Genomic DNA, 26,047 nt, shown 5'->3' with positions numbered 1-26,047 from the left:
TCCCCCCCCCCTCATTACCGTAACTTAAGTCCTGCTCACATGTAATTGCCGACCACAGAAACGACTTCCCAATCTCATCAAGTCTTAATTAGCCCTTCAAATGGGTTTATCTCGCTAATCTCTAGTTGAGCAAATCTGATTCCGGTTTACCTCAGGTTCCATCTTGGGGGGGGGGGGGGCCCATGCACGAGTGTTTCAGCTACGACTGCAGTACTACATAGCAGTAGCAGTATTACTACTAGATGGAAACTGTAATGTTCAGTTGCAGGCGTTGTTTGTCAAGCGCATGAAGGGTGTATTCTAAAAAGGCCCACAAGTCTTAGCAAAACGTCTTGGTGTCGTGCAGCTTTGTAATCTCTTAGTTTTTCCCCAGCCCTCCATATGGTACCGCAGACCGATATCACCTGCAGGCTGGTGCAGAGTGGTCTGGCAAGAACGCTTGGATCCAGCCAGTTAGGTGCAGCTAGCCAAAGTCCTCGGGCCTAGGCTGTCATTTTACAGACGTTGGCACAGCTGTCTAGGCAGACCCCCACCGCACCCCCACCCCCTTCACTACACTTCCCAGAGAGCATTTTAATACACGCTGAGCATTGAAGTTGGAGAAAATAGTGTAGTCTAGTGAAAGATACCAGATTAACTGACACAAGTTTGGGTTTTTGTTTCTGACATTTGAGTCTTTGTGAATCCAAAAAGCATTAAAAAAAAAAACATTGCAATGGGATACGGTTGTTCTCAAAGTAGCATCACTGTTTATGTGCTAGCAATGCTGCAAGTAATATTGTCTTACATAACACCAACGCCAAAAATTGGCTAAATCTTAAACGCTACCCGAACCGAACCGGTACCTTTCAATTTTGCTCCAAAATAATGCCTTCTTATTTTTCACAACATTTTGTGACCTGCAAGTTGAACAGAATAGTAATTATTATACAATATATAATAATAATAATAATAATAATACATTTTAAGAGTACTCAAAGACGCTTTACAGCAGGGGTCTCAAACTCAATTTACCTGGGGGGCCACTGGAGCTCGGGTCTAGGCAAGGCTGGGGCGCATCAGGTTTTCCAAAATAAAAAAAAACGCATTTATTAAAAACAGAAAAATATACAAACTTTTTCAGTGCTTTTGTTCCGATTTTCTACAATAAAAGCTCTGATAAAACATTCCACTGTTCTCAAATAGCTTAATTTTTATTTTTCTGCACAAAATAAGATGAAAAATAAATAAACAAGAATAATGAAAATCAATCAATAATAAATAAATATAATAATAATAATAAAAACTTAAGAAACCACATATAGTTGGTGGGTAGACAAATTATTTTTTTTCAGATTAAAATGAACAAAGCATTATTAGAGCCCTGTACTAGTCATGACAAAACACGACTATAGTCACATTTATACTTTTTTTATTTAAAACATATTGCGCAACTGCAGGGGTCTTGAGACACATGCTAACTCGCAAACTCGAGAGCTAGCGACCTAAACGGTAGCCTTCAAGTTTTAAATTTCCTTTAAACTTAAATAGCCAAAAAACTTACCACTTCCACACGGATAGGGAGAATAACTATTAACAGTTATTTAACCTTTAACATGAACATTAATCAAACGTAATAATTTTTTCTGGGTACATGATACTATACAGCATCCATATATTAAACTTGCGCGGGCCGCAATAACATTAAACTTTCATATCAAGGCGGGGGCCTCAAACTAGTGTCCTGCGGGCCACATTTGGCCCGCGGGCCGCATGTTTATAGAGTAAAAGATGTATTAAAATACAACATCCATACAATCATTCAGAGCTAAAAACAAGGCTAAAAGCGGGGCACGTATATAGTAATTAAAATATTATATAATATACTCATGTGTTTTAACGAGGCGTCACTACGCTAGTCACGTAGTTCTTTGGCATAACAACGCTAGTTAATATGCAGGTCAGCTTTTTTAGTTGCATCCCATTAGGTGCATTCTTACTTACGTCTTTTTAGCTCTTTTTGTATCTTTAAAATGCAGATAAGAGAGAGACATGTGTTCATGTCTCAGATTAGTATTGTAGATGATAGGCAGAGCATAAGAGATTGAAATCTGACTTTTAGGTGGTTAAGCCACCTCATACAAAAATACATTTTATGCTTGAATCGGTTTGTGTTCCACAATACAATTTCAACCACTGACGCAGCATGCAATTTAGTCCAAGTCATTATTTCAGGGGCAAATGACTTGTACATTGTAGTTGCCTTTAATGTGTCTGAATCAGGCAAAAGTGGATATGGAGACAACCTGAAGAGTCTCTTGACATTTACAGTGCGTGGGGGGGGGGAAAGTGGATTTGAGTGAATCAATAAGTGGGGTTATAATCTTGCATCATGAGCACTTTTTTTTTTTTTTTTTTTAGCAAACCAAATATCATCTGAGCCTTGATCTTTTGAATGTCCATGGTTCATACATCATCATAAGGCGACTTGGGAGGGTCATTCATTTCTTCTCATAGAAGATTTGAATTTATTATTACGGTAATTAGCCCTGCTTCATTGCAGACATTGTGAACAAGCCTGAGAGCTGCAGAAGCACCTTGACCAGGGGTGTCCAAACTTTGTCCAGCCGGGGGGCCACATCGTGAAAAATTAAACACATAGATAAGCTAAGAAAAAATTGTCGCACATCAAACAAATGTCAATATTAGTCAATGACAACACAGTTGAACACAAAACATTTTTTAAATGAAACATTTTATTATTAAGGGAGAAAAAAAATCCAAATATCCATCGCCATGTGTCATAAAGGGATTGCCCTCCCCCCAGAAAGAAAGTAATTCAGATCTATCAGTCTGAAAATGGTTCTAAATTAATTTCTAAAGCTTTTGGGACTACAGCAAACCACAGTGAGAGCCATATCCAGTAACAGTCGTGAACCAACCAAACAAAATGACCTCACAGCTAGGAGACCAGGGTTCAATTCCACCCTCGGGCATCTCTGTGTGGAGTTTGCATGTTCTCCCCGGTGTTTTCTCCGGGTATTCCGGTTTCCTCCCACATTCCAAAAACATGCTAGGTTAATTATTCATTCATTCATTCATTTTCTACCGCTTTTTTCCTCACGAGGGTCGCGGGGGTACTGGAGCCTATCCCAGCTGTCTTCGGGTGAGAGGCGGGGTACACCCTGGACTGGTCGCCAGCCAATCACAGGGCACATATAGACAAACAACCATTCACACTCACATTCATACCTATGGACAATTTGGAGTCGCTAATTAACCTAGCATGTTTTTTGGAATGTGGGAGGAAACCGGAGTACCCGGAGAAAACCCACGCATGCACAGGGAGAACATGCAAACTCCACACAGAGATGGCCGAGGGTGGGAATTGAACCCTGGTCTCCTAGCTGTGAGGTCTGCGCGCTAACCACTCAACCACCGTGCCGCCCACTAGGTTAATTAGCGACTCCAAATTGTCCATAAGTATGAATGTGAGTGTGAATGGTTGTTTGTCTATATGTGCCCTGTGATTGGCTGGCCACCAGTCCAGGGTGTACCCCGCCTCTCGCCTCAAAGACAGCTGGAATAGGCTCCAGCACCTCCCACATTCCAAAAACATGCTAGGTTAATTAGCATGTTAATGAGCAACTCCAAATTGTCCATAGGTATGAATGTGAGTGTGAATGGTTGTTTGTCTATATGTGCCCTGTGATTGGCTGGCGACCAGTCCAGGGTGTACATGGCCTCTCGCCCGAAGACAGCTGGGATAGGCTCCAGCACCCCCATGCGACCCTCGTGAGGAAAAGCGGTAGAAAATGAATGAATAAATAAAACTGCAGGCGGCACGGCGGTCTAGTGGTTAGCGCGCAGACCTCACAGCTAGGAGACCAGGGTTCAATTCCACCCTCGGCCATCTCTGTGTGGAGTTTGCATGTTCTCTTCGTGCATGCGTGGGTTTTCTCCGGGTACTCCGGTTTCCTCCCACATTCCAAAAACATGCTAGGTTAATTAGCGACTCCAAATTGTCCATAGGTATGAATGTGAGTGTGAATGGTTGTTTGTCTATATGTGCCCTGTGATTGGCTGGCGACCAGTCCAGGGTGTACATGGCCTCTCGCCCGAAGACAGCTGGGATAGGCTCCAGCACCCCCCTGCGACTCTCATGAGGAAAAGCAGTAGAGAATGAATGAATGAATGAATAAAACATTTAAATGAAAAACTGCATTTTGTATTGAGTTGGATTGGCAAGCCTTGGCTAGTTGCAGTGAGCATAAATAAATAAAAAATTGTCATTCCACATTTGTTGTCAGGGTTACTGTTGAGTATACGCAAAAAAAAAACAGATTTTTTTCTGTTTCTTTCATTGAGTGTAAATCCGTACAAATCACAGACCGACTAGCATCACCTAGCATCAGCTTTGACTGTATGACAATAGACACGTTGATATTATCTGATCAAGACGATGCCTTTGAGCATGCTCAATGTGACATCTGGTCATGCCGATTGTAGCAATTATTGTACATCTCAGTACCTCTAGATAACCTGCGGGCCAAGACTGAAGTACTACTCTGAGAATTCACATTAGCGGATCTTTTATCCCCATTTCTACCAAATGAGAGCGAGGCCATTAACAATTGTGTGTTTTTTCATTATGTAAATGGTGTTTTGCATACCCACAAATTGCCACCAGGAAAGCAATAATTTTCTCCTAGCGATCATAATGTGTCCAAGTGGATTGTCTTGATTATGATATGCTAATTAACGTATTGCCATATCGTCTTTCTCTTGCTATGTCTTTCCAGATTCAGAAAAACCAAGGATCTTTAATGGTAAGTTTTATTGTTCCTTGCAGGTCCCTTTGTAAAAAATTGTCGCTGTGGTCTCTCATTCGGAAATTCACTCAAATGGCACTGAAATATTTCTTCCTTCTTAAAGCGGCGCTGTTACGATATATACGAAAATATTCAGGCGCTTTTGGATGGCTTTTGAACCATCGGTCCATAGAACCATCGGTCCATAGAACCATCGGTCCACAGAACCATCGTTCCATAGAAAAATCAGTCCAGTGAACCATCGGTCCACAGAACCATCGGTCCACAGAAACATCGGTCCACTGAACCATCGGTCCACTGAACCATCGGTCCACAGAACCATCGGTTCACAGAACCATCGGTCTACCTTCTTAAAGTGGTGCTTTTACGATATACGAAAATATTCAGGTGCTTTCGGATTTTGTGTGACTTGCCGCGCCAGAACCATCGGTCCATAGAACCATCGGCCCATAGAACCATCGGCCCATAGAACCATCGATCCATAGAACCATCGATCCATAGAACCATTGATCCATAGAACCATCGGTCCACAGAACCATCGGTCCATAGAAACATCGGTCTACCTTCTTAAAGTGGCGCTGTTACAACATACAAAAATATTCAGGTGCTTTTGGATGGCTTTTGTGTGACTTGCCGCGCCAGAACCATCGGTCCATAGAACCATCGGTCCATAGAACCATCGGTCCATAGAACCATCGGCCCATAATACCATCGGTCCACAGAACCATCGGTCCACTGAACCATCGGTCCACTGAACCATCGGTCCACTGAACCATCGGCCCACTGAACCATCGGTCCATAGAACCATCGGTCCACAGAACCATCGGTCCATAGAAACATCGGTCTACCTTCTTAAAGTGGCGCTGTTACAATATACGAAAATATTCAGGCGCTTTTGGATGGCTTTTGTGTGACTTGCCGCGCCAGAACCATCGGTCCATAGAACCATCGGTCCATAGAACCATCGGCCCATAAAACCATCGGCCCATAAAACCATCGGTTCATAGAACCATCGGTCCATAGAACCATCGGTCCATAGAACCATCGGTCCATAGAAACATCGGTCCATAGAAACATCGGTCGACAGAACCATCGGTTCATAGAACCATCGGTCCATAGAACCATCGGTCCACAGAACCATCCGTCCACAGAACCATCGGTCTACCTTCTTAAAGTGGCGCTGTTACGATATATACGAAAATATTCAGGCGCTTTTGGATGGCTTTTGTGTGACTTGCCGCGACAGAACCATCGGTCCATAGAACCATCGGTCCATAGAACCATCGGCCCATAAAACCATCGGTCCATAGAGCCATCGGTCCATAGAACCATCGGTCCACAGAACCATCGGTCCACAGAACCATCGGTCCATAGAAAAATTGGTCCAGTGAAACATCGGTCCACAGAACCATCGGTCCACAGAACCATCGGTCCACAGAACCATCGGTCCACAGAAACATCGGTCCATAGAAACATCGGTCCATAGAAACATCGCTCTACCTTCTTAAAGTGGCGCTGTTACGATATACGAAAATATTCAGGCGCTTTTGGATGGCTTTATGTGACTTGCCACGCCGCCTTTTTTTTTTATTTTCTTCTTTGCAAAAACATTCCGACGTGTCAGCTGACTTTTTTCAGCTTCTCCTCATCTCCTCTTTCAGCCTCTTCAGTTACTACAATGCATCGTTGATGAGGTGAGTCCTTGTCTTGTGTGCTTTTGCATCTCAAGTCAGCGCTAATGGAGCAGAAAGCTTATATTTTGTTTCCTAATGAAGCGAACCGCTTGAGCGGCTTAGCTCCCTTGCTCACTCGACCCCCGTTCACCCAAAGTCACCGCCGTAGGCAAAGCGTACTCGCAAGCACAGTAGCTCTTTTCATTCTTCACTTGCTCCATATTATTTATCTCGGTGCGTCTTCGCTGATAAACACTTGGGGCAGGAATAAAAGCAAATCTCGGCAAGCTCCACCACGAACCTGGCGGCAAATGGCGGATTTATCCACACCCGAGATTTAAGGCTAGTGTAATGCAGTTTGGAAGAGAAACTGAGACTCAAACTCCGGGCAGTGCAGTCTTCCCTCGTTTATCACGGTCAATTGGTTCTAGACTCCACTGTGATAAGTGAAATTCCACAAAGTAGGATTCAATATTGATAAATGGAATATATTTGTAGAGCATAGAAATCCTGTTTGTGACCTTCTAAATCAAGGGGTCTCAAACTCAATTTACCTGGGGGGGCCACTGGAGCTAGGGTCTGGGCAAGGCTGGGCCGCATCAGGTTTTTAAAAAAAAAAAACGCATTATTAAAAACAGAAAAATATACAAACTTTTTCAGTGCTTTGGTTCCGATTTTTTACAAGAAAAGCTCTGATAAAACATTCCACTGTTCTCAAATATCTTAATTTTTATTTTTCTGCACAAAATAAGATGAAAAATAAATAAACAAATCAAGAATTAAAAAAAACAATCAATCAGTAATAAATAAATATAATAATAATTAATAATAATTAACGGCAAATAATAAAAACTTAAGAAACCACATATAGTTGGTGAGTAAACAAATTATTTTTTTCAGATTAAAATGAACAAAGCATTATTAGAGCCCTGTAGACATGACAAAACACGACTATAGTCACATTTATACTTTTTTTATTTATAACATATTGCGCAACTGCAGGGTCTTGAGACACATGCTAACTCGCAAACTAGAGAGCTAGCGACCTAAACGGTAGCCTTCAAGTTATTTCCTTTCAACTTAAATAGCCAAAAACTTACCACTTCCACACGGATAGGGAGGATAACTATTAACAGTTATTTAACCTTTAACATGAACATTAATCAAACGTAATAATTATTTCTGGGTACATGATACCATACAGCATCCATATCAAACTTGCGCGGGCCGTACTAACATTAAACTTTCATATCAAGGCGGGGGCCTCAAACTAGTGTCCTGCGGGCCACATTTGGCCCGCGGGCCGCATGTTTGAGACCCCTGTTCTAAATGCATATACTTTTTAACTATTATTATTATAATACACAGAGATGGCCGAGGGTGGAATTGAACCCTGGTCTCCTAGCTGTGAGGTCTGCGCGCTAACCACTAGACCACCGTGCCGCCCTATAGTAGACATAATATTGGAAAAAAAAAAAAAGATGCTTTCGACATCAAAAAGATCAGATTAGCATTGACAGCGTACTTCCTGGTTGCTGTTGTCTCATCGATGTAACGTCACGGAAAGTTTAAAATACTGCCTTACTGCCGCTCTTTATTATGAAGCAGAAACTCACGATGCACTTTATTAACAAGCACAAGAACATTCACAGGAGCTGCTGTCGGCTGCTCTCTAAACTGACATCACACACCTAACTCTATTTTTTTTTTTAATTTTCATTCATTTAGACGTGAAATCAATTTATCGCCACAAACGAGGGACGACTGTGGTGATTATGTATTCCATGTCGAATGTGACGGGCGGGCGCGTGGAACACTCGTGGATCTGAGGCCTTGAAGCGGAGCTTGTCTGTAGTCGTTTGTCCCACGTCCCCAATCTGCCCATGAATGCGTCTCTCATGTGTTTGTTGACTAGCAAGCAGCTCCACTGATAAAGAACTCCCACTTTATTTCCAAGCCTGTAATTACTGATCTAATTTTGCCTAATAATTGCTTCACGGCAATGACATGTATATTTAATCGTAGCCTCGTACCCCGCCCGGTGTGTGTGTGTGTGTTCTCGCAGTGGAACCATGTCGACAAGCGGAGGAATAATTCGCACTTTCATCAGCTTGCTTGTCTTTTTTTGTGCCGCTTTGCCTGTTGCTACATCAAAGCTGTAGCGGCGTCGCCCTCTCAGCTGGAAAACATGAATACATGCATAAAATGTCTGCGTTGGTGTTTGAAACCGCAGAAGGTGCACGCGCCAGTCGGTGTGTGGAGGGAACACGACATGTTTCAAAACGCACAATATACTTATATATGTGTGTGTGTGTACATGATATCGCTCATCCAATTGGTGACAGCGCTGTGAAGTGCAGTGAGATTGGATGCAACCCAGTTGTTTGTTCATTTAACGCTTAGATGCATAAGTGGGTCAAAAATGACCCGGTCAGGTTGGTTTTTTAAAAAAATATTTTCATAATGAATTATAAGAATATAAGAATATATGCCATTTTAACAGTGGCAGACTACAGACAGCATTTTCTTCCCGTAACATGGCGTAAACCAGGGGTCTCAAACTCGATTTACCTGGGGGCCACTGGAGCTAGGGTCTGGGCGAGGCTGGGCCGCATCAGTTTTTCCAAAAAAAAAAAAAACAAAACGCATTTATTAAAAACAGAAAAATTAATAAACTTTGCTTGGTTCCGATTTTCTCCAAGAAAAATTCTGATAAAACATTCCACTGTTCTCAAATATCTTAATTTTTATTTTTCTACACAAAATAAGAAATAAAATAAATAAACAAATCAAGAATAAAGAAAATCAATCAATCAGTAATAAATAAATATAATAATAATAATAATATTAAAACGGCAAATAATAAAAACTTAAGAAACCACATATAGTTGGTGGGTAGACAAACAATTTTTCAGATCAAAATGAACAAAGCATTACTAGAGCCCTGTAGACATGACAAAACACGACTATAGTCACATTTATACTCTTTTTATTTACAACATATTGCGCAACTGCAGAGTCTTGAGACACATGCTAACTCGCAAACTAGAGAGCTAGCGACCTAAACGGTAGCCTTCAAGTTATTTCCTTTCAACTTAAATAGCCAAAAACTTACCACTTCCACACCGATAGGGAGGATAACTATTAACAGTTATTTAACCTTTAACATGAACATTAATCAAACGTAATAATTTTTTCTGGGTACATGATACCATACAGCATCCATATCAAACTTGCGCGGGCCGCACTAACATTAAACTTTCATATCAAGGCGGCGGCCTCAAACTAGTGTCCTGCGGGCCGCGTGTTTGAGACCCCTGGCGTATAATATGTTTGCACTTATTTTCTTCCAAAGGATCCTCCGGTTCTTCCTGCAGGACAGTTCAGCGAGATGTTTGTTCACTTCATCACACAGTGGTAAGTCTGGACCAGCTTTTTTTGTATAGAAGTTACCCATAATGCACTTTACACCGGATATCGAGTAGGTGGATACTTTTTTTTTTCCATCTCCAAGAGAAATGCTGCCCAAACTGCAGCCTGCCTGCAGCATATTAAAAAAAATAATAATAAATTAAATTTAACAAAATGGGGTGACAACTACAAGATGTAGTACATGATGACTGCGTATATATTTTTCATCTTTCAGTATGAGACGACAGCCCAAAGAGAGACCCGCACCCAACAACTTAATGGTAAGCCAAACTAATTAACCCGTTAAGCAGTTGTAACCTTCAAAATCATATTTCTGTGTCCTCATTCACCCCCCCCCCCAGTAAAAAAAATCAATTAAAGAAAGTTTTTTATCACGACTGTGGCTTTTGTGATCCACAATTCAACTTTTTATGTTGTGCGCCAAGGACATGGATGAACTTTTTGCTTGTAAGGCAACACGGTGACAATGGCTTGCGGAAAAAAACCTTGAGGCTGGTTTAAGGTGCACTTCAGTAATAATTCATTCAATTAACACTTTGTTCATTAAAAAAAAAACCATGCCCAAGTGCTTAGAATAGTTAATTAATTCTATTTTAACATGTTTGGAGTTGACGAGTTTAAGATGAAATCTCAGCAACAGACAAAAAGCAAGTGATAAATTTAATAGAAGTGTCTGGGCTGGATGGCTTTTTGCATTATGTAGCATTTAATAATATTTAATGAAACATTTTATAAATATGTTTAGTTAGAATAATAACCAAACTTGTCAAAGGTCATTGGAAGAGACGGTGAATTAATTTTGGAGTTGTTTTTGTTATTACTCACTCTTGGGCTACACGCATAAAATACCATATAATACAATAATATCTCAAAGCTATTGTGCATTCATGGTAATATTTATTCATCAAAATGTTGAAAAATGGCAGGATTGTACATATTGTTGGATCTTAAGGAGGCTCTAACGTGTTTGACACCCCTGCACAACCTGCAATTCTTGCCAGTCATGCCAGTAACATCGGAAGCCATCAGGACCGTCCAGACAGAGTAGAACTTTTTCCGCCTTTCATTGTCCCAAGTTTTGGTCCACCTTTCATTGTCCCAAGTTTTGGTTCACCTTTCATTGTCCCACGTTTTGGGCCGCCTTATATTGTCCCATTTTTTGGTACACCTTTCAGTGTCCCAATTTTTGGTACGCCTTTCATTGTCCCAATTTTTGGTCTGATTTTCATTGTCCCAAGTTTTAGTCCGACTTTCATTGTCCCAAGTTTTGGTCCGCCTTTTATATTGTCCCGTTTTTGGTCCGCTTTTCATTGTCCCAAGTGTTGGTCTGCCTTTCATTGTCCCAAGTGTTGGTCCGCCTTTCATTGTCCCAAGTTTTGGTACACCTCTCATTGTCCCAAGTTTTGGTACGCCTCTCATTGTCCCAAGTTTTGGTACGCCTCTCATTGTCCCAAGTTTTGGTACGCCTCTCATTGTCCCAAGTTTTGGTACGCCTCTCATTGTCCCAAGTTTTGGTCCGCCTTTCATTGTCCCAAGTTTTGGTCCGCCTTTCATTGTCCCAAGTTTTGGTCCGCCTTTCATTGTCCCAAGTTTTGGTAAGCCTCTCATTGTCCCAAGTTTTGCTCCGCCTCTCATTGTCCCAAGTTTTGGTACGCCTCTCATTGTCCCAAGTTTTGGTACGCCTCTCATTGTACCAAGTTTTGGTACGCTTCTCATTGTCCCAAGTTTTGGGCCGCCTCTCATTGTCCCAAGTTTTGGGCCGCCTTTCATTGTCCCAAGTTTTGGGCCGCCTTTCGTTGTCCCAAGTTTTGGGCCACCTTTCATTGTCCCAAGTTTTGGGCCGCCTTTCATTGTCCCAAGTTTTGGTCCGCCTTTCATTGTCCCAAGTGTTGGTCCGCCTTTCGTTGTCCCAAGTGTTGGTCCGCCTTTTATGTTGTCCCAAGTGTTGGTCCGCCTTTTATGTTGTCCCAAGTGTTGGTCCGCCTTTTATATTGTCCCGTTTTTGCTCCGCCTTTTATATTGTCCCGTTTTTGCTCCGCCTCTCATTGTCCCAAGTGTTGGTCCGCCTCTCATTGTCCCAATTTTTGGTCCGCCTTTTATATTGGCCCGTTTTTGGTCCGCCTTTCATTGTCCCATTTTTTGGTCCGCCTTTCATTGTCCCATTTTTTGGTCCGCCTCTCATTGTCCCAATTTTTGGTCCGCCTTTCATTGTCCCAAGTGTTGGTACGCCTCTCATTGTCCCAAGTTTTGGTACGCCTCTCATTGTCCCAAGTTTTGGTACGTCTTTCATTGTCCCACGTTTTGGTCTGTCTTTCATTGTCCCATTTTTTGGTCCGCCTCTCATTGTCCCAAGTTTGGTCCGCCTTTCATTGTTCCAGTTTAGGTCCGCTTCTCATCGTCCCAATTTTTGGTCCGCCTTTCATCGTCCCATTTTTTGGTCCGCCTTTTATATTGTCCCATTTGTGGTCCGCCTCACAGTGTCCCGGTTTTTGGTCCGACTTTCATTGTCCCGGTTTTTGGTCCGACTTTCATTGTCCCGGTTTTTGGTCTGACTTTCATTGTCCCGGTTTTTGGTCTGACTTTCATTTCCCCAATTTTTGGTCCGCCTTTCTTTGTTCCAAGTTTTGGGCCGCCTTTCTTTGTCCCAAGTTTTGGGCCGCCTTTCATTGGTTCAAAAATCTTATGGATTTTGAGGCCTAAGGCCTAACGCCTAAGTAGACAAACAGACGTGTTTAGGCTTGAGAAGCCCCGACGTACACCTAATACACCCCCACTGTGGATGGTTTTCACACAAGACACTCATTTGCAAAGCCTCTTTTAACAGGCGGGACATTTTACTGTCGGTTTTAAGGCCAAGGACGGCAACAGTTTGGTCCTCTGAGAGACTCGGGGGATGTTTTGTGATGTGGGGACAGAGCTTTGAAGGGTGTAAAAGTGGAGCTGCAAGTTTACAGTCTCACACCATGGAAGGCTAAATGGAAACCATGGTCTGACTTCTCCCTCGGGCATGTACAGTGGTGTGAAAATGTGGTTGCCCCCCTGTCCTGATTTTTAGGTCTGTATTTGGTTCTTCTTCAGCCATTCAGAGGTGGACTTGCTGGTGGGTTTTTGGATCATTGTCCTGCTGCAGAAGCCACGTTGCTTTCAGCTTGAGGTCACCACCAAATGGCCAGAAATTCATGCTTTGATTTTTTTATCACAGCAAATCTTCCAGGTTCTGAAACAGCCCCCAGACCATCACACTACCACCACCATATTTTGCTGGTAATATGATGTTCTTTTTTTCTGGAATGTTGTGTTACTTTCATGTCAGTTGAAATGGGACACACACCTTCCAAAAAAACTTTTGTCTGGTCAGACCATGGAGTATTTTCCAGAAGGTCTTGTGGATCATCGAGATGTTTTCGGGCAAAAATTGAGATGAGCCTTAATGTTCTTTTTGTTCAGCAGTGGTTTTGGTCTTGGAACTCTGCCATTGGATGTTGTCGTGGGGTCTTTTGTGACCTCTCAGATGAGTCGTGGATGTGTTCTTAGGGTCATTCTGGTTGGCCGGCCATTCCTGGGAAGGTTAACCACTGTTCCACGTTTTCGCCGTTTGTGGATAATGGCTCTCACTGTGGTTTGCTGGAGTCCCAGAGCTTTATAAATTGCTTTTATAGCCTTTTTCCACAGTGATACACCTCAATTATTTTTCTTTTTCAATTGGTCCTGAATTTTTTTTAGATTTTGGAATGACGTCTGGCTTGTGAGGATCATTTCTTTGAATATTTTCAGGAATCAGGACGCCATTTCTCTGTTCCGTACTTACCTTCCCCATATAAAGTATTTGTCCTCCTTTGGCCCGTTCATGTCTTCTAACAGCGATGAGCCCTGGGATACAAGGTCATGGATGCCTGCTTCTGTAATGCCAACGTACTGATTGCGTCTCTCTCTCTCTTCCCGCCGTCTCATTCCCTCGTTCTTCCTCATTCCGTCAGCCTCCCGAGTCCATTAAAACTCCTTTACCTATTCAATCTGTATGTTAATGCGCAAAAAACTACATCGGCCTGTCTTGCTTGTGCCACTTTAGTATTACACTTACCTCCTTCAAGGCAAACTTAATACTATGGGGCTCAGCCGTTACGGTGAAATACTTCATGTAGAAGACAAACGGTGATAGATGAGAATTAAAATGAAGTTCATAGTTTTTACAGAAATTGTGCAATAATTATTTCAACAAAGGTAGTCATGTGCAGGAGACCAGGGTTCAATTCCACACTCGGCCACCTCTGTGTGGAGTTTGCATGTTCTCCCCGTGCGTTCTCCCACATTCCAAAAACATGCTAGGTTAATTAGCCACTCCAAATTGTCCATAGGTATGAATGTGAGTGTGAATGGTTGTTTGTCTATATGTGCCCTGTGACATAGCAAAGTAGAGTAAAATATGGTGGAGGTAGTGTGATGATCTGCGGCGGTTTTTGCTGCTTCAGAACCTGGAAGACTTGCTGTGAGATGCCCGAGGGTGGAATTGAACCCTGGTCTCCTAGCTGTGAGGTTTGCGCGCTAACCACTAGACCGCCGTGTCGCCTGTATTAACACTCTTAAATCCTAAAATGTTTCTTTGAATGCTAAGATCGGGGTCGATTAATTGGATAGTTGATTAATCACTGATCGGTTGAATAATTGTTCATCATTTGTGTTATGTTGATGAAATAAGTGTCTTGTATCAGTTTGTGGATGTCTAAGCGTTTGTTATGATGGTGACGAGCCAGCTGAGAGGAAAGTGAGTGCGGTTTTTTTTCGTTTTTTTTTTTTTTTACCCTTACACTCATGCATGTTTAATCGTGGACACCCTACCCTATCCTGTTGTCTGTCATAAGTTAATGACACCGGCCAGTTGAGGAAACTTTCCATTGGCCAACCTCCAGGAGCTCAGCTACTGGGAGTTGATGATTACCTGTCCTGGTTGGTAGATTCTTTATTTGGAGAGTTTAGATTAGATAGTCGGTGTGGTTGTTTTTTGTCTATAAACGCCGAGGAAGAAAACGCATCAGGATGAAGAAAGTTTGATTTTTTTTATATATATACTTTATTTTTATTTTTTATTTTTTTAAACAAAACGTAAACACAAATACAAACACACTCAAAACAAAAAGGGGTCACTGGACATAGCTTGAGGTCACCACTAAAATGGTCAGAAATTCATGCTTTGATTTATCACAGCAAGTCTTCCAGGTCCTGAAACAGCCCCCAGACCATCACACTACCACCACCATATTTTGCTGGTAATATGATGTTCTTTTTTTCTGGAATGTGGCGTTACTTTCATGTCAGTTGAAATGGGACACACACCTTCCAAAAAAATTATAAAATGTTTTTTTATTAAAATATGTATTTTTTTAATTTTTTTCATAATGGGTTGCCATTATGAGCCTTTGTGACTTTAAGTGAAAAGGCTCATTTTTATTGTTAGCATGAACGTTGCTTTTTGTCGCCACATTTTATTAACTTTCTTTAAAAAAAAAAAATTAATTTTTTTCTTGTAATGTTATGAATTTATTCTCCAATATTTAGACTTAATATATTTAGACTTTATTTATATACTTAATTTTTTCTCATAATGGGTTGCCATTATGAGCCATTCTTGCTATTTCATAACCAACAGCAGAGGTGTCCAACCCTTTTTTTTCCACTGAGCGCCGCATATTGAAATATGACAGGATGCAAGCTTTGGATTTTAAGTGAAAAAGCTCATTTTTTGATTGTTAGCATGAACGTTGCTTTTTTGTCCCCACATTTTATTAACTTTCTTTTAAAAAATTTTTTTTTAAATTTTTCTTGTAATGTTATGAATTTATTCTCCAATATTTAGACTTTATTGCCATAATTTTGGCAATATTTTAAAATTATAAAATATATATTTTTTAATTAAAATATATTAAAAAAATATTTTTATTTTCTCATAATGGGTTGCCATTATGAGCCATTCTTGCTATTTCATAACCAACACTGTACGCCGTATATGTTTTCGCCGTTTGTGGATCATGGCTCTCACTGTGGTTTGCTGGAGTCCCAGAGCTTTATAAATTGCTTTTATAGCCTTTTTTCACAGTGATACACCTCAATTATTTTTCTTTTTCAATTGGTCCTGCATTTCAATAGTTCCATGTCATGTATTGTATTCATAAAAAACAAAGCCAGTCCTCCAGTACCAGGGGTCTTGGATTAAGCCGTTTTTTGGTAATGGCTTATTTACCAACATGATTGTAACTGTAACCCAAAATCCTCAGAAAGTTAGATTTTTTTTTTTTTTTTGTTTTGATTGACATGTTATCACCAGCCCCATGTCCCTCCTCATCATACCTCATTCCCTAGCCGGCAGCCTTCACGCAGCCTTTTAGCACCCTTGTCAACGCAACCTCCCCCTCCCAATTCTTCTCTGTTCACGTAGACAATTTTGGTGCCCCCCCCCCCCCCCCCCCTCCCCCTTTAACCGTAGAGACACCAGATGAGCCCCTGTGATTTTCACAAAGGAATCCCTTTTTGTGGAGTATATTTAAATATACACAGTAGCTGCTTTTTATAGCGGCTAACCTTCTGACTGTAAATCATGCGGTACAAGAAAAAAATGCAAATATCGGCCTGATAATTCGGCCGGCTGATGTATCGGTCGATTTTTAGTAATGTCCACTCGCAAAGAAGGAAGCTAACAAAATAAGGAGTTGTCGAGTGTCATGAGAAAATTACGCAATAAGAGCTCAGCCACGATTCGGAACTTCCGGAACTTGGGAACAGCGTACGGCAACATGACGTCTCTATAGAATCCCGCTGCCCTCACAAGGTCAGCCTATCATTGCACCTCATGCGTGTATCGTCAGATCTCTTCTTCTACCCACCTGAAACTTTGCTATCAGCACCTTTTGCTCCAAAATGCTTTCACATTTCACCCATGGGGGGGGGGGGTCCTTGCTGACTAAAGTCCTGTTCACACATGCCGGTCGACTGCAAGATGATGCGGTCACTCACGCCTTTGGAGCGTTAGTCAACTTCCAAGTTCTTGGCCGCAAATGTGAGAATGCAAAATTGTGGCGTAGATTTTTGATGTTAACCGAAAAGCATGCAAACCAAGGGCAGATGCTAACCGATGTAGCACTGTACACACAGCTTTTTTTTTTTTTACTGCCTTTTGTTAAAGCTTGCCTCCAAGTCCGTGTAATTTCTCCCGAGCATATTAATCATACCGTTATTTAAAATAGCGGTTAAACAGCATCAGACCCCCACACTACCACCACCATATTTTACTGTTTCTATGAAAAAGGCGATGTACGTTCATCTTCCAAAAAGTTAAAAATCACAGAATTTTCCCAAAGGTTTTGGGGATCATCAAGATGTTCTTGGTGTTCTTTTTGTGGTTCCTTTTGTGACAGCAAGTCTCCCAGTTCTGAAGCAGTTAAAGAGCCCCAGACCATCACACTACCTCCACCATATTTTACTGTTGCTATGAAAAATACGATGTACATTCATCTTCCAAAAAGTTAAAAACCACAGAATTTTCCCAAATGTTTTGGGGATCATCAAGATGTTCTTTTTGTGGTTCCTTTTGTGACAGCAAGTCTCCCGGTTCTCAGACCACCACTCTACCACCACCATATTTTACTGTTGCCATTAAAAATACGATGTACGTTCATCTTCCAAAAAGTTAGAAACCACAGAATTTTCCCAAAGGTTTTGGGGATCATCAAGATGTTCTTGGTGTTCTTTTTGTGGTTCCTTTTGTGACAGCAAGTCTCCCAGTTCTGAAGCAGTTAAAGAGCCCCAGACCATCACACTACCACCACCATATTTTACTGTTGCTATGAAAAATACGATGTACGTTCATCTTCCGAAAAGTTAAAAACCACAGAATTTTACCAAAGGTTTTGGGGATCATCAAGATGTTCTTGGTGTTCTTTTTGTGGTTCCTTTTGTGACAGCAAGTCTCTCAGTTCTGAAGCAGTTAAAGAGCCCCAGACCATCACACTACCACCACCATATTTTACTGTTGCTATGAAAAATACGATGTACGTTCATCTTACAAAAAGTTAAAAACCACAGAATTTTACCAAAGGTTTTGGGGATCATCAAGATGTTCTTGGTGTTCTTTTTGTGGTTCCTTTTGTGAGAGCAAGTCTCCCAGTTCTCAGACCACCACACTACCACCACCATATTTTACTGTTTCTATGAAAAATGCGATGTACGTTCATCTTCCAAAAAGTTAAAAACCACAGAATTTTCCCAAAGGTTTTGGGGATCATCAAGATGTTCTTGGTGTTCTTTTTGTGGTTCCTTTTGTGACAGCAAGTCTCCCAGTTCTGAAGCAGCTAAACAGCCCCAGACCACCACACTGCCACCACCATATTTTACTGTTGCAATGAAAAATGCGATGTACATTCATCTTACAAAAAGTTTTTTGATGTTAACTGAAAAGCATGCAAACCAAGGGCAGATGCTAACTGAGGTAGCACTGTAACCAGTTACACACAGTAACCGGTTTCTGGTTATAAAAGTGTGTAAAGCCCTGCGGTTATTCTGTCACCAATCACTTTCTTTTACTGCCTTTTGTTATAACTTGCCTCCAAGTCCTTGTCATTTCTCCCGAGCATATTAATCATACCATTATTTAAAATAGCATTAATTAATCTTTAATTCAACAGACCTTTTTTAAAGACCTTAAACAATTAAAGCCTTTCCCCGAGGGTTGGGGCCGGTTCTATTTCCGTACGATGCTCGCAGGTGATTATCCCGTTTTGATGCGGCCAGGTGGTGATTAATGCGACAACTAAAACAGTCATTCCGCCATGTTGCCTCTAAGGGGAAATTGAACACTTTCCACGACCTAACAGCCATGACTTTTTTTTTTTTTTTTTTGCATGTCTTTCACAGTTAAATGTTTTCAGATTGTCAGGCTAATTTAAAATATTAGTCTATCAGAACACAACACAATAATCAAGGATGCGGTTTGTAAAAGACGTCGGTTTCAGGTTGAGGTCACCAACCAGACAGTAGAATTCATGGTTCCTTTTGTGACAGCAAGTCTCCCAGTTCTGAAGCAGCTAAACAGCCTCAGACCACCACACTACCACCACCATATTTTACTGTTGCTATGAAAAATGCGATTCATCTTCCAAAAAGTTAAAAACCACAGAATTTTCCCAAAGGTTTTGGGGATCATCAAGATGTTCTTTTTGTGGTTCCTTTTGTGACAGCAAGTCTCCCAGTTCTGAAGCAGCTAAACAGCCTCAGACCACCACACTACCACCACCATATTTTACTGTTGCTATGAAAAATGCGATTCATCTTCCAAAAAGTTAAAAACCACAGAAATTTCACAAAGGTTTTGGGGATCATCAAGATGTTCTTTTTGTGGTTCCTTTTGTGACAGCAAGTCTCCCAGTTGTGAAGCAGCTAAACAGCCCCAGACCACCACACTACCACCACCATATTTTATTGTTGCTATGAAAAATGTGATTCATCTTCCAAAAAGTTAAAAACCACAGAATTTTCCCAAAGGTTTTGGGGATCATCAAGATGTTCTTTTTGTGGTTCCTTTTGTGACAGCAAGTCTCCCAGTTGTGAAGCAGCTAAACAGCCCCAGACCACCACACTACCACCACCATATTTTACTGTAGCTATGAAAAAATGCGATGTACGTTCATCTTCCAAAAAGTTAAAAACCACAGAATTTTCCCAAAGATTTTGGGGATCATCAGGATGTTCTTGGTGTTCTTTTTGTGGTTCCTTTTGTGACAGCAAGTCTCCCAGTTCTGAAGCAGCTAAACAGCCTCAGACCACCACACTGCCACCACCATATTTTACTGTTGCTATGAAAAATGCGATGTACGTTCATTTTCCAAAAAGTTAAAAACCACAGAATTTTCCCAAAGGTTTTGGGGATCATCAAGAGGTTCTTTTTGTGGTTCCTTTTGTTCAGCAGTGGTTTTGGTCTTGGGGTGGTTTTGGTGGTTTTTGCCTTGTGTCTTTGCCTTCTGATGGTGGAGTCTTGAACACTGACCTTAAGTGAGGCAAGTGAGGCCTGCACTTCTTTGAATGTTGTTGTGGGGTCTTTTGTGACCTCTGGTGCTCTTGGGGCCACTTCTCGGAAGCTTCATCACTGTTTCATGTTTTTCCATTGTGGTTTGCTGGATTCCCAAAGCTTTAGATTCAGGTATTATATGGTTAGCGCGCAGGGCTCACAGCTAGGAGACCCAAGTTCGATTCCACCGTAGGCCATCTCTGTGTGGAGTTTGCATGTTCTCCCTGTGAATGTGTGGCTTTTCTCCGGGTACTCCGGTTTCCTCCCCCATTCCAAAAAACATGCTAGGTTAATTAGCGGCAAAACAGCCGCAGACCATCACACTACCTCCACCATATTTTACTGTTGCTATGATGTTTCCGAGTGGTTAGCGCACAGGGCTCACAGCTAGGAGACCCAAGTTCAATTCCACCATCGGCCATCTTTTTAGTGGAGTTTGCATGTTCTCCCCGTGCATGCGTGGGTTTTCTTCCGAGTACTCCGGTTTCCTCCCACATTCCAAAAACATGCTAGGTTAATTAGCGACTCCAAATTGACCATAGGTATGAATGTGAGTGTGAATGGTTGTTTGTCTATATGTGCCCTGTGATTGGCTGGCCACCAGTCCAGGTGTGTTACCCCGCCTCTCGCACGAAGACAGCTGGGATAGGCTCCAGCATTCCAAACGTCTTTATTCTCAGTGAAGAAGAAGGTAAATCAATCAAACGTGATATTAGACACTCTATTTGACAGCGTTAGCAATATGCTAGTCGTAGGCAATCAGGCACCTTTGTCTCCGCTAAATTCCACCAGACGCTGGTGACCTGGCAGGGTTAATTTCTAGACCAGTGAAGGAGAGCTGTGCTTAAAAAAAAAAAAAATATCACTTAAGACCGAGGACTCCTTCATCATCGCAGCCTCTCTGCTGTGCAAGAGGAGGAATGATAGATGAGCCGGGCGTTCGGCGCATTTGGACGCTGTCTCCGCTCCGCCTCGTGTCAAACACACACACACACACACACACACACCATTTACACGGATATGCTAGTAATTAACCTCAGGCTGTGTTAAGCCCAGTTGGCCATTAGAAGGACACTTGGAATTGATGAGGCTTCTCAGTCCCTCTCAGGTTAAACGGTCGTGGATAGCATGCTTTTGTCAATATTACAACATCTAACATGTTGTAGAAGCGACTAGCGTCTTGTTTGTTGACGATGTTTCCCCAAAAGGCTTTTTTTTTTTTTGGTTCAGAAATGTTAGCTTAGTGGCCACTCGGGAGTTTTGGTGCCGGCAGGCAGGCAAACAACCTACCTGTTGTTACACATGACCAATTGATTAATGTTCATGTTAAAGGTTAAATAACTGTTAATAGTTATCCTCCCTATCCGTGTGGAAGTGGTAAGTTTTTGGTTTTCAGTTTAAAGGAAATAACTTGAAGGCTACTGTTTAGGTCGCTAGCTCTCTAGTTTGCGAGTTAGCATGTGTCTCAAGACCCTGCAGTTGCGCTATATTGGACTCTTCTTTATCAAGAAGCCTTCAAAACACTAAAACAAGATTGTTTTTCTGAACTTTTGGAACACTTTCAATGACAAAAAATGTTTTTTTTTTTCCCCCCCTTTGCGAAAGCACATTTTTTTTTGGAAATGTTTGTGTTTCTCACCGCCTTTGGTGAGTCGACCGTTCATCGTGTCGACGGGATTGTTGTTGACAGTTTGATTTAAAGCGGCCTGCCATTGTGTTGTTGTACTAATTGGACAACCAAAGATGGCTTCACTGTCAGCTTTGATTCAGTTGTCTCATTTACAACCTCCTCCACTCTCACCTTGTGACCTCTGACCCCCCCCCCCACCACATCACACCACACCCCTCACTGGATCATGTATCGTCTCCCAGATGAGTCTAATGGATGTTTGTCATTGAGCCCCCCCCCCCCCCCCCCCCCCCGCCCCCCCTGTGTGTAGCATCTGTTTGAAGGCCCGTCACAGTTAACCAAAACGTCCGCCATTGGTGGAATCGGTGATGCACGGGACTAAACTCGTTTTATGGGCCTGTCAAGTAGATCAATAAAGCCAATAAACACATTTCTTCCAAATAGCCTGACACGACATAACAACGATAAAGTGTTAATCTGTTGGACTTAAATATTTAAGACCATTTAATCATTTTCCACTTTGATTTATTTGTGCTTCTTTATGATTTTTGGATTTTTTTTTTCCCGATTTCTTATTTGCGCTTTCAAGCTGTTTAATGGTAAAAAGTGAACATAAAAGATACCGCACATTGGGCGTGGAACTATATATCAGGAAGAAAATAATGTGTGCAGACATTTTTTATAGCTCCTTCTGTTCATTGAACCGTTGATGCGTTATACGAGAAAATGCTGCAAGTGTTCCGGATAGGAAATATTCCACTTTTTAGACTCTCAACATTATTTGATTTAGTAGCTGACTCAAAGAAGAGGAGGTTAAAAGTAGAACAGGGGGTTTCAAACTCGCATCTTTACATTAAAAAGTACTGGAATGGAATGGTCTCCTAGCTGTGAAACCTGCATGCTAACCACTCGGAAACATCATAGCAACAGTAAAATATGGTGGCGGTAGTGTGATGTCGCTAATTAACCTAGCATGTGTTTTGGAATGTGAGAGAAAACCCACACATGCGCGGGAAGAACATGCAAACTCCACTACAGAGATGGCGGAGGGTGGAATTGAACTTGGGTCTCCTAGCTGTGAAACCTGCGTGCTAACCACTCAGAAACATCATAGCAACGGTAAAATATGGTGGAGGTAGTGTGATGTCGCTAATTAACCTAGCATGTTTTTTGGAATGTGGGAGAAAACCCACACATGTGCGGGAAGAACATGCAAACTCCACTACAGAGATGGCCTACGGTGGAATTGAACTTGGGTCTCCTAGCTGTGAAACCTGCATGCTAACCACTCAGAAACATCATAGCAACAGTAAAATATGGTGGAGGTAGTGTGATGTCGCTAATTAACCTAGCATGTTTTTTGGAATGTGGGAGAAAACCCACACATGCGCGGGAAGAACATGCAAACTCCACTACAGAGATGGCCGAGGGTGGAATTGAACTTGGGTCTCCTAGCTGTGAAACCTGCATGCTAACCACTCTGAAACATCATAGCAACAGTAAAATAGGGTGGAGGTAGTGTGATGTCGCTAATTAACCTAGCATGTTTTTTGGAATGTGGGAGAAAACCCACACATGCGTGGGAAGAACATGCAAACTCCACTACAGAGATGGCCGAGGGTGGAATTGAACTTGGGTCTCTTAGCTGTGAAACCTGCATGCTAACCACTCAGAAACATCATAGCAACGGTAAAATATGGTGGAGGTAGTGTGATGTCGCTAATTAACCTAGCATGTTTTTTGGAATGTGGGAGAAAACCCACACATGTGCGGGGGAAGAACATGCAAACTCCACACAGAGATGGCGGAGGGTGGAATTGAACTTGGGTCTCTTAGCTGTGAAACCTACATGCTAACCACTCTGAAACATCATAGCAACAGTAAAATAGGGTGGAGGTAGTGTGATGTCGCTAATTAACCTAGCATGTTTTTTGGAATGTGAGAGAAAACCCACACATGCGCGGGAAACTCCATGACAGAGATGGCCGAGGGTGGAATTGAACCCTGGTTTCCTCGCTGTGAGGTCTGCACGTTAACCACTCGACCACCGTGCCACCCTACCATTTTTCAAATGGTCCTAAAATATCATTTGTTACCATGTGACTACTTGACCTGAATGCTTTCTGAATTTCAACATAAAAGCTTCCTTAAAAGTACTTTTCTTCTTTTGTCGTTTTTTTTTAGGAGCATTCCTTCATCGTGCAATACAACGACGGGAATGCGGAAGTTGTGTCCATGTGGGTTTGTCGCTGTTTGGAAGCGAGGCGAGCCCAGCAAGCTGAAGTCCGTAACCCACGCCATGACGGACCTTGATTATTTTCAGCCCAGACCCTGAAACCCCGGAAGGCATCGGGGCCTGACGTGTACTGTATCTACACATGTACTCTGAAAACGCCTGAACAAACATGGATGGCCACCACAAGATGTTTGAGACTTTATGCGTGACTTTTTGTGCAGTGACAAGAACTCACGTCGGTTCGGATCGCTTCGTAAAGATTTGAGTTTGGAACTCAGACCCGTCCCATCCGGTCCGGTCCGGTCCGGCGTCGGTCTTCTTCTTCTACAGCAAAGGTGAAAATAATTAACAACGTGAACATTTAAGTTGGTCTTGTCTTAGAAACGCCTCCTAGCAAGCCATCGAGTCGGTGTCCAAGTGTTTGGCTTTGACGAGCTGTCATCTTGTCGGCGGCATCAACCACCGCTTCAGCTTGTGTCTCAAGTAACGTCGATTTCACGACTCGTGTTACGCTTCATGGTTACGACTGTCATTTTTTTCCCCCCTTTGTCATGTCAGCCAAAAATGATGGCGTCCTTGAACATGTTCAAGGATCAGCTCCTGTGTAATGGACGGTCCCGCCCTTTTTTTGGGATCTCTTCTTCCCAGTAGGTTTGTCTCTCTCCTTCCGATGTCCAAGACAAGACACCGGGATAAAAGTAAGAATATATTCTCCATTTTTTTTTTTTTTTATTACTCTTACATTTAATTCTGTATTTATGTCCTTAACGTGTTGCGTTCAGGTACAATTTTAATATAAAAGTCCCATTTACGCTAAAACCAATACAACTTTTTTTCAAATTTTTCATATAAGCCTCACATTTATTCACACTTGTTGGTGACAAAATTGGAAATTTCGGCACCGTAACAAAAAAAATATATAAAAATAAAAAAGTTAGCAAAAAAAAACGCCCTTTGCTAAGAAAGTGTATAAAATAACTTTATAAAACTTCATGATGTTTTTAATGTTCTTTTTGTGGTTCCTTTTGTGACAGCAAGTCTCTCAGTTCTGAAGCAGCTAAACAGCCCCAGACCACCACACTACCACCACCATATTTTACTGTTGCTATGAAAAATGCGATGTACGTTCATCTTCCAAAAAGTTAAAAACAACAGAATTTTCCCAAAGGTTTTGGGGATCATTTAGATGTTCTTAATGTTCTTTTTGTGGTGACAAACTTGGAAATTTCGGCACCAGAACAAAAAAAAAAAAGAAAATAAAAATAAAAAAGTTAGCAAAAAAAAAACGCCCTTTGCTAAGAAAGTGTATAAAATAACTTTATAAAACTTCATGATGTTTTTAATGTTCTTTTTGTGGTTCCTTTTGTGACAGCAAGTCTCTCCCAGTTCTGAAGCAGCTAAACAGCCCCAGACCCCCACACTACCACCACCATATTTTACTGTTGCTATGAAAAATGCGATGTACGTTCATCTTCCAAAAAGTTAAAAACCACAGAATTTTCCCAAAGGTTTTGGGGATCATTAAGATGTTCTTAATGTTCTTTTTGTGGTGACAAACTTGGAAATTTTGGCACCAGAACCAAAAAAAAGAAAAAAAAAAGAAAAGAAAAATAAAAAAGTTAGCAAAAAAACGCCCTTTGCTAAGAAAGTGTATAAAATAACTTCATAAAACTTCATGATGTCACCCAAACTCGTATGTAGCAAAGAAAAGGGAAGTGAAAAGTCAAAAGACTTTCAACTTAAAAGCTTTTTAAAAATAACATTTTGCGTTTGACAATCAGCAACCTGATAAAAACTTAAAAAAAAAAAAACATAAAACATACATAAAACATAAGTTGGGTGGAGATCTTACTCCTACATGGTCCTCCACAGTTAGATTCTCCACCAACAAAAAAAAAACGATGCAACAATTTGGGCAACGCCAAAAATCGCACAGCAAAATAAATCATACATTAGTTGGTCACTTATAGCATTTCGTTAAGAAGGCACCGCGCAGGTTTTCCTACATTCAATTCTTTAAATACATTAAATACATTCATCTTACAAAAAGTTAAAAACCACAGAATTTTCCCAAAGGTTTTGGGGATCATCAAGATGTTCTTGGTGTTCTTTTTGTGGTTCCTTTTGTGAGAGCAAGTCTCCCAGTTCTCAGACCACCACACTACCACCACCATATTTTACTGTTGCCATGAAAAATGCGATGTACGTTCATCT

The 26,047-nt window shown here is 41.5% G+C and overlaps 1 protein-coding gene across 5 annotated transcripts in view; it reads left to right on the top strand.

The window, feature by feature from the left end:
* Positions 1-24,443, top strand: part of map2k5 (mitogen-activated protein kinase kinase 5) — a 63,346-nt gene extending 38,903 nt beyond the window's left edge. For 2 of the 5 annotated variants that reach the window (XM_078792855.1, XM_078792854.1), the window contains 6 exons: positions 4,782-4,808; positions 6,473-6,505; positions 9,840-9,901; positions 10,131-10,176; positions 15,119-15,180; positions 23,782-24,443. In XM_078792855.1, coding sequence (XP_078648981.1) covers positions 4,782-4,808; positions 6,473-6,505; positions 9,840-9,901; positions 10,131-10,176; positions 15,119-15,180; positions 23,782-23,932 — 381 coding nt within the window. In that variant the 3' untranslated portion in view covers positions 23,933-24,443. The remainder of the gene's footprint in view (positions 1-4,781; positions 4,809-6,472; positions 6,506-9,839; positions 9,902-10,130; positions 10,177-15,118; positions 15,181-23,781) is intronic. The other 3 variants (XM_078792859.1, XM_078792860.1, XM_078792864.1) reach the window with 3 other exon arrangements.
* Positions 24,444-26,047: the final 1,604 nt, after the last annotated feature.

Source organism: Doryrhamphus excisus, linkage group LG1 (genome assembly GCF_037039965.1).
Source record: "Doryrhamphus excisus strain RoL-2023G ecotype Guam linkage group LG1, RoL_Dexc_Guam_v1.1, whole genome shotgun sequence".
NCBI classification, from domain to species: domain Eukaryota; kingdom Metazoa; phylum Chordata; class Actinopteri; order Syngnathiformes; family Syngnathidae; genus Doryrhamphus; species Doryrhamphus excisus.
Note: the sequence above shows the minus strand (reverse complement) of the source record. Positions and strands in the feature narration are given on the sequence as shown.